At 39.2% G+C, this 17,712-nt stretch overlaps 2 protein-coding genes across 4 annotated transcripts in view; one reads left to right on the top strand and one right to left on the bottom strand.

Annotated features, from left to right (window-relative positions):
- Positions 1-7,618, bottom strand: part of cd276 (CD276 molecule) — a 66,583-nt gene extending 58,965 nt beyond the window's left edge. Inside the window, exons 1-2 of the mRNA XM_084929888.1 lie at positions 7,352-7,618; positions 2,529-2,624 (exon numbers count right to left, since the gene is read on the bottom strand). Coding sequence (XP_084786014.1) covers positions 2,529-2,574 — 46 coding nt within the window. The 5' untranslated portion in view covers positions 2,575-2,624; positions 7,352-7,618. The remainder of the gene's footprint in view (positions 1-2,528; positions 2,625-7,351) is intronic.
- Positions 7,619-11,067: 3,449 nt separating this feature from the next.
- Positions 11,068-16,861, top strand: ubl7b (ubiquitin-like 7b (bone marrow stromal cell-derived)). 3 transcript variants are annotated; one of them, XM_084929867.1, is made up of 11 exons: positions 11,068-11,199; positions 11,589-11,790; positions 11,877-11,996; positions 12,090-12,175; positions 14,731-14,815; positions 14,904-14,961; positions 15,049-15,182; positions 15,353-15,402; positions 15,514-15,690; positions 15,874-15,987; positions 16,161-16,861. In XM_084929867.1, exons 2-11 carry the CDS (start codon positions 11,616-11,618, stop codon positions 16,299-16,301), a joined length of 1,140 nt encoding a protein of 379 aa, XP_084785993.1. In that variant the 5' UTR covers positions 11,068-11,199; positions 11,589-11,615; the 3' UTR covers positions 16,302-16,861. The 3 variants fall into 3 exon arrangements, with proteins under 3 accessions (XP_084785993.1, XP_084786008.1, XP_084786000.1); XM_084929882.1 differs by lacking the exon at positions 11,068-11,199 and adding an exon at positions 11,253-11,399; XM_084929874.1 differs by lacking the exon at positions 11,068-11,199 and adding an exon at positions 11,387-11,410.
- The last annotated feature ends 851 nt before the right edge of the window (positions 16,862-17,712 follow it).

Raw genomic sequence — 17,712 nt, 5'->3', positions numbered from 1 at the left:
AAATTAGCAAAAACATCACTGATACAGGGTAATAACCCTAAATTGAATTTGTGCACAGGCTAAAGTGTCCCCTCTCTGCAGAATCAATTGCTGTGAAGAGAAAAGGAGGGAAGGAAGAGGGTATTCATAGTTAGCAGACCTTTAAAAAGTACACTAGAGATGAAGGCATGAGCGGGCTATTTTCACGCTCTGGGGCCCTGCCATAATCTGTGCCTGGCGACTACTTTACTAGATGCAATCTATCCAATTATGCTAGTTAATTTGAATTACCTTACAGTTGCCATCACTGAGAGTAAAAATCGTGTCTGGTTTTCAATTCTACATTTGCATGGATGTGATTCTCTTTCATTGTTTGGTTTCTAAGAGCTGCCCACAGCGAGCTCTGGCAGCCTAGTGACTGTGCTAACTGAACACAGAGTATGACAACAACAAGCAATTAGCTAGACAGCCCCCTGTTAGCTCTGCAACAGGCTGACACTGCTGTGTGCTGCAAGCCAAGACTGTTACTGTACTCAGCTAACTGTTGTGGCTCAGGCATTACTGTACACAGATCTGCAATTTATTTTGCATTTTGCAGACACCTGTAACCACAATACGTTATAATGAGTGTGTTAAAAAAAAAAAAGTAACACTTAAGGTCAGGGGTCAAAGCCAATTCTGAGCAGGGTGGCAATCTTTTCTCTCTCCTGCTTCCTAAATAGAGAAAAACAACATCCACCTACAGACAAGGCTCTTCCTAGCTCTGGAGGCAACAGCTGTGCAGTGCTGTATGAGTAACATCAGGGAGAGATTTTACTGAGAATAATCCATCATCTGACTCCTGAGTCAGGATACAGCTGGGAGCTACAGAGACAATGTTACTATGCTGGGATGACAGTGCTGTCATGTGCCTTATTTCTTTTTCTTTTTTTTTTACCCCAAAACATACCATTTTCACAAAGTGTTTTGGCAAAGCCCACAAAGTAAAATCACGTCTGCTGATATGGGAACTTGCAGGAATTATCAAGAAATGACATGGTTGAGTACAACAAAGATTACAGCAAGTAATCCCAGCGAGGGAGTTAGAGACCTCGGAGACCCTGGATCATATCAGCACAGCCGTCCACACATAAATAGATGCTCAGTTAAATGCACAAGTCTGTAGGTTTCTGTGTGTGCCAGCAGAAGCTCTCTAAAGCTACAGGAAGTGGTGATAATAATAGTTTAAATAATGTCCACAAAATATGAGACTTTTGTAATATGATACGGTGTTACATAGGCAGACTGTAGTATCAAACTAGACTCCAACTAATTCACTTAGTGCTCCAGTTAGCAGAAAGTGAATCATTGTGTGAGCTACAATATAGCCCATTACCCGTGAGTTAAAGAGCTCCATCAGTCCCTGACACCTCCTCCTCCTCCTCCTCTTCCCTCCCACTGAGGGAAGCGAGTTAGGCAGTGGATGCTACACAGCCAGTAATGAGCAGGCCGCAGGCCCATTTGTGCTGGGAGAGAATGGGTCCCTAATGAACCACTGAAGACACTTAGGTCCACTGAGTCAAAATTGTAATGTGCCACTGATGGCCGATAGGAGGTTGTGTCAGCTCAACCGGAGAGCAGAAAAGGCAAAAAAAGCTCTTTAAATGATGCCGTTTTGGACGATAAAAGTTCTTTGTGAACTTTGAGGATTTGCGATCTGATTTTGTCCTTCTTCTTCAGGCTATATATTAATATAGAAGAATGGTACTCAATATGAGATTTAAATTTACATGGCATCAGCCACACACCAACTGAGAAAGGGCTGATGTTGAAATATATGCACTGTTGATACTTCTTTCGGCATATGCCATTCCCTTCTTTTATTTACTGTCATGAGATGCCATCACGTCAGCCCAGGCTATTTGTTTCTTTTTTATGATGACAAGTTTTCTTTGAGCGTCATTTCTACTGAAGTGAAACTTTTGAGTATGCGAGTCATGCATCCTCAGTTGCAACATCAACCACCAGCACCCTGCTTCCCAGTGTTATAAATATAATACGATGACTTCCTCATCACCCTTCTTGAGTCAAGGCAGGAAAACTCAACTTCTAGCATTTTTCACAGCGCACCTTACCTATGCCCAGAGCTCTCGCCACTCCTCACATGCGTGGAAAAGGTCAAAGCTGTTCTCTTTTACAAGCTGAATTATAAAGAAAATACAAAACACCCTCATATGATGAAGTTGTAACCCTTTAAAACTAAACTCAAAAGAATTACTGTGAAAAATATCCCTTTTCTCCTTTAGCCAGACATCTGTTTAAATAGGAATTTGCTCTCTGACAACTCATTTCAGTTGATGTGGGTTTAAACAGGGACAGTTTATAACTTTTAAACTATTGGCACATTATTTTTTGGGAGTAGCCTCATTGGAACGGTTGTTTTTTTCCCAGTGAAGCTTTTGAAGGCAAAAGACTAAGGCCCTGCAGGGTGTATTGTTTAACAAGCGATGACATTTCCCACCGCAGTCACTCGAATCTAATAGCAGGGCAGAGGGAGCAGCAACACCCACCCATCGCTTGGACAGCCAGCACTGCGGACAGCAGGAGGGACAGCATGGTCTTTCAGGATGGATTCAAAGTGCAGGTCAACTTCTTCAGACACAGCGCTGCAGAGGAAAAAACACAGACATATGAGGAGCCCCGAGATTTTTATAACAAGGACACAATAGTATAGCAACATAAGGTGATGAGCTGATTGGAGGGTTACTGAAAACAGACGGGTTGTCTTATACTAATGTGTTTTAGCGTTCTTTAGCTTGTTCTCCCAAGTGAAGAGAATTTGAGATGAGAAGACAATATGTACTATATGAAAATCTCAAATTAATTTTGTCATTTACAAACTTTACTGACAAACTAAGTTACACGTGAAGGTGACTAAGACAGTCCTTTCTCTGGCCTGCTGAAAGCTTCTTTCTTTTCAGAGCGAGTAAAGCTGTGATGACAAATGGGGACTTTCAAAGTTGACAGGAAACAGCCAAATCATTCTCTCCACTCCCCAGAGGGAAACACTTTGTGAGGAGTAAGTACAGCCAGACAAAACTATCTCCTCCTTGTCTACCTCCACTCTCCCATGCATGAAATATTTATAAGATACTTATCTCAGCTAGACTGGTAAAGGTCATTATTTGTATCTGTATTTGCTGAGACAAAACCCTGATTTTGCATCTTGGATAAAACTGAAGACTATTGTTTTTTCCCAAAGAAAGAAAGTCACTGTGATACAACCACAGAATATGAACTAGTGGTGTAAAACTGTGTAAAAAACACACAAACACACAGATGTTAGAAAGCACCACTTTGTTACATTTTTTGTTACATTTTGCAACTATTGTACACACAATCTCTAGGTAATGTTTTCTTGAGATAAACAATATTGATGAACAATATTTTGGCTATTAAAGCAGAAAGAAAACTGGTATTTTGTGGATTACAATACTACATGCGTGAGTAATTCTCACATTGTTAACGCTGTTAATAACAAAAAACGGTAAATTATTTAAAAAAAATATAACTTAATTGGACAAGGAAAACTGAACTTTTCATATATGTTTGTGGTCAGAAGTTTACATGTGCTTATCATGGGCATGAATATAAGGGTTATTTGGGGCTTTTAATGATTTTGTTGAACCAATTCTTTTTCCAGAGTGAAATGATTGCACAGCATGCATCTTTAATTACTTTAAAAAATGTATGCCCATGATAAGTATACGTAAACTTCTAACCACAACTGTTCATTCTGTAGATAACTCCCATTGCTTCGAGTTAAAAACATCTAGGTAGAAGGAGCAAAAGTCATAAAAGGCTTCTGTAGGTGAAACTGTGGAAGGATCCTTAACGGTTGCCTGCAGCTGCTTTCGTCTCCCATGGTCTCTCATTTGGTCTGGTTTTGGAGGCGTACGACCACAGCATCAGTTGTTGACCTCAGCTCTCCATCTCTTTCTCTCTGGCTATCGTGTAGCTCTCCTGAGCAATGCGAATCTGCCTTTTGTTGCCCCTTTCTGCACCCGCTGACATCCCAGTAGAGACTGTGGGCTGGCAGGGGCCAAATGACTCTGTTTCCCGCAGTATCCCTCACTTTTTTCATTAAAAGTTCACTCCAAAGTTTTTAAAGATCGAATAAATCACTTGTAAAAAGACACCCTTTCAAGTTAACGTTGGTGTATTTAAATAATCTAGATAATTACTGACCAAAATAATCACTGCTTTTGCCACATCCGGGTAGTCCTACCTCGATGCAACTTCTTTGAAAACACAGAAAATGAGCTCAGGGCTTTGTTTTTTTCTTTTATACCACATGAATGAGGATTATCCAGGATTTATAGCAATCACTGAGTGTGATTCACTGCTTTGATGAAAACCCTGAAAATCCAGGTATGACTGTAAGCTGGGCAACGCCCTACCACTCACCACAAGTGATAAAAGTTTCTGGTGGATCATACAAATCTACAAGTTCTGGAAATTTTGTGTTATGTTTTGCATGTGCAAACACATCTCAAAATGGGAAAACAGCTGATGGATCAAATGTTTTGTTTTAGTGCTATGAATCATTTCATCATGTAGCTCCACCTCATGGCTTAGCCAAAGCTTTTTCCATGAGTTTCCATTTATGGCTTCAGCAGAGAGGATGTGGGCCGGAGTGCCGTTTCATCGCATTTTCCACAACAGCTCTGCTCTCCACTCTAGACTTTCTGTATCACAATGTGAATTTCTCTAACCTTAGAGACACTGAATTCTTCACAGCAGCGAGACTCAACAATGAGAACAAATATTAATTGAATAAAAGAGCAGATGTGTATTGTAGCCAGCATTTTTCCAGCTTTACCTAAATATATTCCTAATGGTAGCATGAACTGTAGTCTGCCAACACACCAAACCACAGTCTGACTCAGTCTGTGCAGCCCAGACATCAGGAAGCCATCAAACAGATTTTACTGAATGAGTCACATTGCTGACCCTTTACCAGCTTTTGTTTCTTTCCTTTTTCAATTTAAGATTTAGTTAACTAAACTTGCATGTCACAAACTTTATATAAGAATACAATAAAGCTTAACTGTAGGAAGTTGCAGTTGAATATTATCCATTACCATCTTACATCAATATATAAAAAGTACTGCCAGCTTTTTATTCAGGTTTTGACATTTAAATTATTTTCATGTTATTATAATAGTTAATTGACAGCACTGTCATAAGACCATATAAATGAAAAAAAGAAAGGGGTTCAAAAGCTTGCTTGACGGCGAAAAAAAGCTCAAATTTCTCTTAGTAATTAGTTGTAAGCTTTTGAGTCATAATTGCCCTTTTATATCATTTTGACACTATATGTTAAGGACTATTAAAGTTCTTATTGAGGTCAGGGGAAAGGGAAATGATTCTTGAGATGTCACAGAACATTAAGATGAACAATTTTGCCCTGCTCATTGTACCATCACTCTATTCTTTCAAGTAATCTCAGTTATAGTGGTCCTCTTTCTTTACTACTACACTCTTGAATCCAAGATATTAAATCTTGACTCACCTTTCTGACTCAAATGTCTGATTGGCATAAAGCATCGTTATCAAGCTCCTCAAATCATCTGGACCATCATTCACCTCACTCACAATACTGACATTTTTTTAACCTTAAAGACAAAAACAGAGCCCCTGAAATTTATATAGAGGCAGTAGCTAGATTTTACCTGAGTCCTCTTAGGAATGACTGGATTCCTTTAGTCAAATCATTAACAGCATTACTTAATAAAAGTATAATATAACATATAATTCGCTCATCAAACTGAAAAGCATATCTTAAACTTTAAAAAAGGGCTTATGGCTAAGGAGCTGTATAAAAGTTTGACTTTTACTACTGAATGCCGAATTTACAGTTTTCACTACAGCGCCACCTTGAGTCTCATACTAGTGTTCAACATGTAATTTAGTGATGGCTATGAGGCAGGGGTATACATCTGTATGAATCAATATTTGGCTCTTGGTAATCTGCAAAGCTTAGAGTAACTTTTATCTTATGGCATTCTTGATATATGCTGCATGTGGATTGGCACGGGGAAGCAAAACAAGAACTAAAAGAAGGTGGGGCACCTGTAAAAAAGACTAAATAAGCTCATCCCCTAGCCAGCTCTTCGCTTTTTTTTCAGTGATCAGTTTTCACAGAGAAATATCCTGAATGATAAATTCTACATCCTCCTGCTTCCCACGGGTAGATCTACCTGCCTGCTAAGCGCAGCTGCACAATCAAGTGACAATTGCAGGATGACGGCAGGCAACATCCTATTTGCACCATTCCTGTGGCTTCCAACCTTCTAAGCTTGTTTTCTTTAAAGAGCAAATATGCCGACTTGCAACCTCACTTTCCTGACTGTCATCCTGCTGTGACATCCAAGAAGTTCACTCTAGAGAAAAACTTATCCTTCAAGTTTTGCATTAAGAAGCAAAGATTAGGAGAAAGCCTTGTCTTTCTATGGTAGAAATATGAAGCCCCAATCTGTCTTAGAGTACAGATTGGTGACCAATGTAATCTAGGATAACCTGGTTTGCCACTTTATGCGTGCAAGCATTTTTATCCCCCACATATTGAGATTTGATTTGGAGGAAATATTTGAGTGTAAAGAGACCTCACACAAAAAAACTTTAGCCTTTATTTAAATTTATAACAGGGGTGTTAAACTGTATTCAAAGTAAATAAAGTATATGTGTTCTTAATATTCAAACCTTTAGCCTGCATAGCTTGTTTGTGTGATTTTTTTTTAGGTTAGATATATCAAATTATCAGTCTGGTAGGACTTTTTAGTACTACCAGGGTACTATTTACCCCACATGTAGTTTGTTTGAATCTAGTAACAGTAATATAACACGGGCCTCCATCGCCACAGCTCAATCAAAAACACAAAGAAAGAAAATATGAGGAAACTGGAGGAAGATATTGCAGTAGTAACCAGCTTCTTTATTAATGCTACTTTATTTGGAACTACCGTTAAATGCAATGCTCACTTTCTATCAAACGAGGGCGCAGTCCGTTTAATTCATAAATATGAGCTTTTTAGCTCCATTTTTGATAGAGTATACTGTCTAGCTTAGTAGGCCCACGACTTGTTTAAAAGGTAAGCTACAAACATCTGTACCAGACGTGTCTCTAGATCCGGTGAACAGAGCAGACTAAGCCTGTTTAAGTCAGCCATAGCGCCTCCCTGGCCCGACTTCGTGGAGTTTCCCTTCTCCCCAGCTGTTGCTCGTCTTTTAAAATAACCTAAGTTTCCCGTTAGCTTTTTCACTATGATACAAACAAAACATGCCGGTTAGCTGGTGCTTTTGCCCCCAAACACTATGTATAAATGCTTACCATGACAAGAGGGAGAAACTTGAAAACCACCAACCCTCCAGCGGAGGCGACTCTTTTCTCTGTTCAGCACTGGCGGTGTGATTTTCCAGAGCAGTTCATTCCTCTTAGAGCAAAGCACGGCTATAACACTTTGTTTTGACGCTGGATAAAACTATAGGGCGTTTTTCCTGAGTGTTTGGGTATGTTCCATTGATTTGGGACGGGGAGCTCTTCACAGAAACCACTCCTTGCTGCTTCGTCCAGCAGTGATGTCATGCTGACCCCCATCCCCCAGTTAACCATTTAGTGTCGTACCTTTTTTCCGTGAACTCATCGACTTTTCTTGCCACGTTACAGTATTTCAGGATAAATACATGGTTTGACTGAGTACTTCCAAGTCCAAGTGTGTGCAGATCGTATGGTCCTAAAAGGTATGGTGGCCCTAATGTGGTAAAATGTACAATTTTTTAATTAATAGGTTAATAAATAAATAAAATAAAAACACACACACAAATAACGAAAGAATGAATTGTATTGTGCTTGGCAAATTTTTGTTTTCACCCGGGGATAACACAAATTATTGTAAATCTTTTTTGGATGCTTGCAATTTGGTTGCAATTTCAAAACAACGCCACTGAAAAAAGCCCCCCACACACTGGCACCATCCATGTGCCGCCTAAACAGGAAATTATGGTTCAGCAGTGCTAGTGCACTGGGCGTCTGTGGCAGTCTGTGAAGAGCTACAAACAGTGTCTGTTGTCAGATAGGGGTTGTGTCAAAAGTATGATACTCTTGCTTGTGCCGTTCTTGGTCCATCAGCCAGCCACAGAGACAAAAACGAAATAAAAATAATGGAAACTGTCCACTGCAGCCACTGTCTGCAATGTTCATACAATGTTCAATTATTTGTAATATCTTTGATGGGTTTTTTTGTGCTTCTTCCATTCTTGGTGGATTCTGCTGTTTTCTTCTTTTTCTTTTCCCTGTTCTGGGAACAGGTCAGCATTCGACCAATACACAGCACTACCCACATCCAGCAATCTGCAGTTGAGACTGTGGAGGACTGCACTGGAGCAGAAATGGAAATGGAAATGGACACAATCATGGTGCCATAAATCAAGCATTATTTGGCACACTTTTTTCCCCACATGCAGTCATCGACTTTTCTTTCCACATACAGCATTGCTGTATTTCATAAAACACAACATTCAGAAGAAAACAACACAATAACAGAGGGGTGTGCTACAAAGTGATATTAATGGCTTGGCAAATTAATTTCATTTTGATCTGCTGACAAACTAAAGTGATTTCCACGTCTTCTTCAGCGGGCTATGGGATGGTAAAAATGTATTTTTAAATTGATTAAAGTTTGACATTTCAGAGCTCTAATGTGCAGATGTAAAAAAAAAAAGAAAAAAAGATAGTGGTATTTAGAGTGAGCTCAGTGATTAAAAAAAAATATATATATATATGTTTTTTTTTTAACTGGAATTAAATGTTTACCACTCTTCACGTAAATTGTTAAATTGTTAAAGCCCAAGATAAACTATTTTCTACAGTATTAATCTTTTGTCTCATTTGCAACAGGATTGCATTTTATTGTTATATTTTAGATGTTCTTTATTGATTTTTCATCACAAGTTTATCATCATCGTCTGCTTATGAGCAGTCAGCACTCATAAGGATCATTTTGTGTGAAAGAAGAGTTATACAACCCATGAAATGCACTTTTTCTTGTGAGCAAGCACAGAGCCTGAAGCAAAAAGCCTAGCTTAACTGAGAAAGTTGATAACCGCTGTCATGATACCCATCATATCCAGCTGGGTTTTGAATTTTGTCGAGCCAGCTACGGCAAAGAAAGCTTGGTTGTGTTGAACTACATTTATAGTATACCCTTCAGGAGAAAACACAATTATTTGTCAAAAAGCTTGAAATTAGGGCCTAGATGCAGACTGAGAAGGCAGGCAAAGTAAACACACACAAAACACACCTTTAGTAGCGAATGGATCTCATTCGCTACTAAAGGTAATGTTTTGTTTGTTGCTTGTTTGTTACATGGTGATAAAGGCTGAGGAGAAGACAGTAGACTTTAATATACATAAGGGTAACCAAGAGAAGTGGACAAAGCAGAGTAAGCACACAGATGATAAAAAAATAAAGACAATGAGACAGGAGTGTAAGCAAACCTAAACACAAAACTCTAGAAACAACAAGCAAAATAAGACAGAAAGAAACTAATACAGAGGCCAGACCCACACAGACACCTAAGAGCTGCTAAACAACGAGGGAAACTGGAGTGAAAGAAAGCTGAGAATGTGTCGATAGTTGTGCACATTGTCACTTGGTAGGATATTAGCAGCAAATACAAGCAATGCAAGGGATAATACATAAAGGTTGTTTTTTTGTATAAAGGGTATAATTTTTTGATAAAGTCTATCAATGATTGCAGAACTGGTGATAACAAGGCGATTACAGAAGTGTATAATTTAATGGTAGTAGCAGCAGTAGGACTTTTTGTTTTCAGTTATTCCCCGAAATTTGATTTGCATTATAATACAATCCTGATTTTATGAACTTTAAAAAGCATGTTAAAAATTTTCTTTCCCCCTTCCTTTTCCTTCAGTGACAGATTAGTAATGGATAGGTACAGCTACAGAGAAACAGGCTGACATATTTCCTGTCAATTATGGTTTTCACAAATGTTTACTCGTTAATTGCTCATCTAAAGTAATTGATTAGCTACCCAAGGGCACTTATTGCTCATTCAAAGTGGCCACTTACACTTGTCTAGCGGTTTATTGGTAATTCAGACTATTCTTTTAAATGTTGTAGCACATGTTAACCAATCAAATCAAGATTTATAGAAAATAATTGGCTCATTTAATATAATTTATTATTCATAGTATTGTTTACCTTTGTGATAATAGCCCATAGCCCATCCCTGTTTTGTGAGATGTTGTTTTATTTGCTTTGTTGATGTTGATTTTATGATATGGAAGAATGTCATTATTAATCTGCTTTATGCAACAGACATAGATAGTGACCGATGAATTTACATATTAATGATTCCATATTTGCATGATTGTTTATTCCAATTGGTAACACTACCAGTTCCCTCAGCGAGGCTCTCAAAACACTTTCCTCACACCTGGAAACAATATTCAGAGTTTTACATGTTTCTGTGTAAAACCTTCTTTCAATACTGCATGTAAAAGTGGACTAATTAACCATTCAGTGCAGTATATACGGTATGCACTTTAACACACACAGTCAGTCCAATATAGTTAAGTCAGCATCATCAGAAAACAAAGAAAATATAATATAAAATATAATCTATCCACAGCTGTTAACACAAAGTCATTAATAATCTCTATCATTAGTAATCTCCATATCAGTAAACTGATGCCCATTCTCTGAATACTGATTTCAGAGCATGAAAGCCCATTTTGGTATTAAGTGAATCCCTACTACAGCGATCAAGGTAGTTTGAAAAAAGGGGTTTACAAAAGGTTTATCAGTTGAGGGCTGGGGAATTTTGGACTGATTCCATCTTGGACAGGTAGGATATGAAAGTCATTCTATGTGGGAATACGCTAATTGTGAAATTACAATTAGCGTATTCCCACAGATGCCGTGGGATAGAGATACTGATGTAACAGTCTGACCGAGAGCTAAGTTGGATTAGCATTTATTTTTCATTTGTGTGTGTGTGTGTGTGTGTATTAAAGAGTCATCACAAATCTTCGAAAATATATCTATCTATGAATATCACAGAAAAGTGAAAGCTCCTTTGTTTGGACAGTGGACGTAAACGCAACCTAGACACGTGACTAAAACCAGGAAGTGAATTCAGTGTCAACAACAAAAGGGTGAGTGTGCAGTTATTCATATAGAGTTTTAGTTTTATTCTTAGTTCTATAAGACTCAGTTATTTAAAAAAATGTTTTAAATCACCCAAACTAAATGGTATGAAAAGTTTAATTTAGAAAATCGGCATGCTTCGTGAGCAAACGCTAGGCAGCTAACCGGGTTGAGTGGTAACGTGATTCATTACAACCTCGTAGAAAAGGTAATCGTCAGGTAATCGTCAGAGTTCCTCCTGTGGATCATGAGTCTAAGGTTTATTTTGTGTCAAAAAGACCTGCCTTATCTTCACACTGAAACAGAGTGAAGCTGTAATATTATACTGTTAGCTAACAGTGTATATGTTGTGGTCTACCCCACTGTGTTAAGCTTGTGTTCTGTGGACTAATTGCAGGTGTGTAGGGTTATTAAACAGGAAGAGATGGCCTCGTCAGAATGGAATCTGTCTTTGAAGCTGGTTGATCAGCCCAAATCTACCTTCCACTTCCCGGAGATGATGCCAGGTGATGTTCCACCTGGAGGATACAGGGTCGCCACCCTGAAACAGCTTGTTGCAGCTCAGTTCCCAGACTCCATCCCAGACCCTGAACTAATAGGTACGTCACCATCATCCTTTAGCTGTCAGTGAAATCTGTGCATGTCTCTGTGTGAAAATCTCACCACTCTTCTGTGTGTTTACCAGAGTTGGTCCACTGTGGACGCAAACTTAAAGATGACCTTACACTGGATGCCTGTGGGATTCAACCAGGATCCACCTTACACATCCTCAAAAAGACGTGGCCAGAGCCAGAGAGTAGTCCAGGTCTGTGTGTAGGCATCATTTAAGCTTAAAACTGTGTTTAAGCTGTAAATGACATTGAACGTGTGAATCTGAATGTGTGTTTGTATTTTCCAGAGCCAGTAAACAGGGTAACTGCAGCAAGGGAGTTCAGGGTGTTTCATGCTGCTCTTCATTCTCTCAGCTCGGCCTACAGGGACTCGGTGAGTAGAGGAGAGGAAACACACTGACGGTAACTGAGCTGCTTAGGATTTCAGCTAATTTTTAGTGAGTGTTAAAAAGAACTTGATCCTTCATTCACTTCTTATGAGATTTCTCTCTCTCCACAACAACCATTTTGGCTAATATCTAAATTTTGTTTGAGGAAAAGAAGAATCAGAGATCTTTTGCTTGTTAGGCAAATGTGTAAACAAGCTGCTGTTTCAGCTAGGCGTGAATGCTGTTATGCACAGTATATTAGATTAGTTAATGACGTTATAAATTAACATTGGTTTTCCAGTGTTAGTCCATGATGTGTTAACTCTATTTGAAGTAAAGTACCGGAATAAGAAACTCATTTCAGCACCTGCAACTGACGCATGCAGTAGAATGGGACCACTGAAGGTCACTTTGAGTTTCATGTATTGTCCTGAAGCTATCATTAGCTTCTTTACTTTCCAGAGCCCTGCCATTAGACAAGGCAGTTCATCTTTCAGAGAAAAGTACACAAGTGTTGACATTTTGTGTTTTTGAAAGACATCGTACTCTTTCATTAATGACAATTATGCTTAAAACAGTTGGCCCTAAATATGAACCACTCAGCTGGAAATATTTTGTGGTGGTTTCACAGCTGCTTCTTGTGCTTTTTTTAATTATTATTATTATTTTTACAGTGATTACATGCCTTGAACAGACAGCAGTGTAGTTCCAGAAAAGAAATGTTGTTTTGTGTTGAGTTAAGGGAATAGTTATCAAGTGAAAACATGAATCAGCTGTAAGAATGGAAAAACAAAAATCATTCATAATTCATTGGCTTAGCTCTTTATTTTTCTTTTTTTTTTAGGCCATGTGGCTTCACAGCTTGCATAAAGTTATTTGACACAGGCACTACATTTTATTTTGGTCATGCCTTAAACTAAAATAAATACATAAATAAGTAAACAAATAAGCGTTTGTCCTTGACCATGCTGGAATCTTCTCCACTGTCCTTTGGATGACGTCACATCTTTGTTCAGTGGTGTTTACCTCTGACTGCATCACCCTAGTTGCATGTCGGAGCTATGGATAAACAGATCCCAGGCCACTAGGAGCTGCTTTAAACATAAATGAGTTTAACTGTTGCAGCCTTTGCAGCATTCAACCTCAGCAACATTACAGCATGTTGGCTTAAAAAAAGATTGGACTAGGTGGATTCTACATAAACTGGTATAAATAAGTCACTGCTATTGATAGTGCACTATATGAACAAAACAAGTGTGCCACATATGCATTACAAGAGCTGCTTGGCCCTGGTCTACTGGAGCTCCAGGGACACCTTATTCAATTATTAAATCTTTCCCCCATAAAGACAGCATTTGATGACCTCCCCGTACCCTTAATGATGAGTTTTCTGACACCCCAGAATAAATCTTTTTTTTTTTAAAGAGATGTTGTTTAACATCCATTGGAATTGTTTCTGGGTTTTTCCAAGCTGCACAGGCAGAGACCAAACCCAGTAATCTTGTTCTTTAAGCAGGCCTGACATATGGCAGAAGCCATTCACTTCAGAAAAACAAGTTCAAGGGTTACTTCTAGTAACCTTTCAGGGAGTAAAGAGTTATGAAGTGTGTGCCCCAGTTCTTTGGTCCATATAGTGTAGCTCATAAAAGTCAGGTCAGATGATACAGTAGGTCCTGTAGATGTATATAATCAGACGTACTCGTTAGTTCACATGCTTTGGGTGCTGTGTTATGGCCCTCAAACATCATTGCTATCATCCTCAACTTGTCATTTACATTATATATAATGTATTTGAACAACTAGTACTTGCCCATGCTACAGTATTGCTTGGCCTGTTTGTACTTTTTGGCATACTGATAGACTGCATTGCCACGAGAAAAGTGAAACAAAAAAAAAATCAGGTTAATAGATGTTAACCTATAACATCTATAATAGATGTTAATAGATGTTGTTCCCAACAAGCTCATCTATAACCGGAAGGTTGCCGGTTCGATCCCCGGGCTCTCTGTCCTGGTTGTTGTGTCCTTGGGCAAGACACTTTGGCCAACACCAGTAGGGTAGGGTAAAGGGGCCGATGGCGCAATATGGCAGCCTCGCTTGACATGTATAATTCAACTTTTGAGGCTACAAATGAGATGTTACTGGCATGAAAATAAAACAATAAGATGCTTTCATGTGGCTAAAAACAGGTTATTTTAGCTCATTGCTTGGTGGCTCCCAAGACACTTGATGGCATCATAATATATCATGAATAATACTACAAATTAGTCATTTTAGCTTGCTAGTTGGTTGCTAGGCAACAGGATGATCTTATCATATCTGATATCGATTATAAGGTCCTAAGATGCACCCTTGTGCCAAGTTTGGTTACTTAAACTCTTGATGGTCTCCGAGGAGTTTGCGAGCAAAGAAACAAAGCTAACCCTAACAAAGAGGCAGAAGTTTCATATGTTATCGTAAGAAAACACTAGTAAATACCACAGCTGTTACTGTAACTGCTGCTACATCACCACTTCTTCTTCTTTTGCTACTATATTTATTGTCTTTTCCCCTCTCATAGGTCTATAAAATGCTCACAAACAAAGAGTCTCTGGATCAGATTATTGTAGCCACACCTGGACTCAGGTCAGATCCAGTTGCTCTAGGTAAGGTCATTCTGAGTTTTATGAACATCTTTAAGCGGGTTTTGTTGTACCATGCAAATAGTAACAATTTCCTTAAATCCACACTCAGGAGTGCTCCAGGATAAAGATCTCTTTGTACAGTTTACAGACCCCAACATGTTGGATGGGTGAGTATGGCTTTCCTCTGATTTCAGCTCTGTTATGACGCATAATATTCATGTACAGTGCGGTGGATGGTTGTCTGTCTCTCATAGGTTAATCAGTTCACATCCGGCCCTTGTCAATGCCATCATCCTGGTCCTGCATTCTGTGGCAGGCAGTATGCCCGCTCAGTCCAGTGCCAGCTCTTCTCGCAATGTATCAGCCAGTTCATACAGTGATATGCCGGGTAAGCAATACAACTGAACTGAAGGAGGAGCATATCGATAAAGTAGTTCCAACTGCGAAATCATCTAAAATTCATTGTGCTTTTTCTTCCTTTTAATAATATTGTGCGTGTTTCTTTTAAGTGAATGTCCAGGTTATTAATCAGACAAAGCTTTTTGTGTTTCTTGGCAGGAGGCTTCATGTTTGAGGGCATGTCAGATGATGAGGATGAATTCCAGTCTGTAAGTCAATACCAAACTGCAAAGATCATGTATAGAAACACTGATGCCGTGTGATGTTTAATGTTGTTAATAGCCATAACGTCACTTGGTGTGCCTAAATATGTGTGACAGAGTAGCCCAGCAGGCCCCTCTAACAGAGGCGGAGTCTCGGCAGGAATGCGTCCAGTGTCCCTGAGCCATAGTGGAGCAACAGGACCGAGACCTATTACACAGAGTGAGCTGGCAACTGCACTGGCCCTTGCTAGCACTCCTGATAGCAGCGCTGTCACTCCGACAACGGCAAGCCAAGTGAGGGTTATTTCCATTTTGAGATAGATATTCAAAAACATGCATAAATCTTTAAAATACTACATTTATGCAGAATTTACTTAAGATTATAATGTTACACATTAAAAAAAATTACAAAAGCATTATTCCTAACACTCCCTACATCATTGCTTGCTTTTATTTCTCATCCTGTCTTTGATTAAGTCGGACCCCTCCAGTGGCATAGCCCCCATGCCAGCAGGGACACCAGTCAGTAACGATCTTTTCAGCCAAGCACTACAGCAAGCTCTGCAAGCCACCAACATGTCTGCTCTGCAGGTGAACTAACTGAATAAATCCCACATGTGTTCAGTTTATGGAGAAAATAATAATATAACTGCCATTTTCCTCAATGGGTATTGGCTTAGGTATGTAGTCCAGCTGCAAGCTTGTTTAGACAGGGCTATGTGTGGATAAAAGATTAGGCCTTGAACATGTTTTTGTTTTGCTAGGGCCGCTGGCAGTCCCAGATGCAGCAGCTCAGAGATATGGGGATCCAGGATGAGGAGCTGATGCTGAGGGCGCTACAGGCCACAGATGGTGACATCCAGGCTGCCCTTGAGCTCATATTTGCCGGAGGCCAAGGACTCTGAGCCTGTACCCCACGGACAGCCTTTTATAGATAAGAGAGCTTAAAAAAGCTGGTCACCCTGCTGCCCAGAAACAATAGAGCAAATTATGAGTGACAGTGTAAGGATTTCTTAACGTTTCCCAATAAAGAACAGAAGCAATTCAGCTCATCTCCACAGGCCATTTTGTTTCTTATTTATGAGACAAATCTAATAAACTTGTTCATAATTACCATTCAAGCATTGTCCATGCCAGATTTATAGTTTGTTTGCAGTATTAAAACCTTAAAGAATACCACTCAAAGTTCATTTAAAAAGGTATTGGCTATATTTTCTTTACTACCATATATACCATCATTAATAGAATTAATTGACTCGTCAGGTTTAAATGTTGATTTAATTTTGTAATGACTAAAATTAACAATTTTTTATTTGGTTTTTACTTCTTTTCTGCCTAATGACTTGAAGGTATGCACAGGCATGTGGCCCATTGTAGATTTTTAACATTTCCCACACCTCTATAAAAGATCAATTTTCAAGTTGTTGTTTCATATAAATGTGTTAAATAAAATCTTTTTATTTCAGCTCCAGAAGTTCCATTTAATGCACGTAACACTTATTCTGTATTTACATTATCCGGCCTGCATATGCAATTCCCCTTTGTGTACACTAGATGGCAATGCAGTAGTTTAGTACTGTGGAGCGTTGCCTGATTATCATCTTAGCACACTTGCTGCCCTTTACCCCCCCCATATTGATTAAAAGTCTTGGGTTTGATCAGTTTTTTGCTGAACATTTCTTGGTAAATGGTTTGTGTTTGAAGTTGTGTGCCTTCATTTCTTTCAAAGGAGCACAATGCGCCTAGACAGACATCAGCATAAAAGAGAAAGTTACACAGATAAGGTGAAAGCTTTATTAGCATTCTGATATTCCTGTGCTTGTTGGAGAATTGTTACATTAGTTAAGCCCCCTTTCCCCCCCCCAGCATTATTACAGACGGATACATTTGCTTTGTTTTGTTGTCTCCCGTTGGGGTATTCAAGGGGAGGACATATTGTTAACCCCTCCCCCTTAACACGCACACACATACACCCTACCACCCCCTCTTCTTCTGCTACCTACCGTTCTCCATCTACAGTAATTGCCCTGCTTAGTTTTATTACAGCATCTGTGAATGTGACAGCTCAATCAGTGGATTGGCCTTTCATGAGCACAGCACCCAAACAGCGCTTTGTGTCTGTCTGTCCCCATTACCATTTTATATGCACGCACACCTGCGGGCAATTTCCACCTCCAACTGCCTCCAAGGGTATTTTAAAAATAAAGCATTTCTATTGTGCTGAAGGAAACTGTGTCACAGGTTCAAAAGAACAATGGTGAATAAAAGTGCCATTGCCTTTCTTGCATATTAAAAAGGAGACAGTTTCAGTCTTTC

Source organism: Perissodus microlepis, chromosome 1, assembly GCF_051167445.1.
Source record: "Perissodus microlepis isolate ML-2025 ecotype Zambia chromosome 1, ASM5116744v1, whole genome shotgun sequence".
Classification (NCBI taxonomy): domain Eukaryota; kingdom Metazoa; phylum Chordata; class Actinopteri; order Cichliformes; family Cichlidae; genus Perissodus; species Perissodus microlepis.
The sequence above is the reverse complement of the archived record's forward strand: the minus strand, read 5'-3'. Positions and strand labels throughout refer to the sequence as shown.

Excerpts from the sequence above, each read along its gene's own strand:
- ubl7b (XM_084929867.1), top strand. The coding sequence starts at position 11,616 with ATGGCCTCGTCAGAATGGAATCTGTCTTTGAAGCTGGTTGATCAGCCC. Across the intron at positions 14,816-14,903 it reads GTCAGATCCAGTTGCTCTAG|GAGTGCTCCAGGATAAAGAT; the intron begins GTAAGGTCATTC and ends ATCCACACTCAG. Across the intron at positions 14,962-15,048 it reads GACCCCAACATGTTGGATGG|GTTAATCAGTTCACATCCGG; the intron begins GTGAGTATGGCT and ends TGTCTCTCATAG.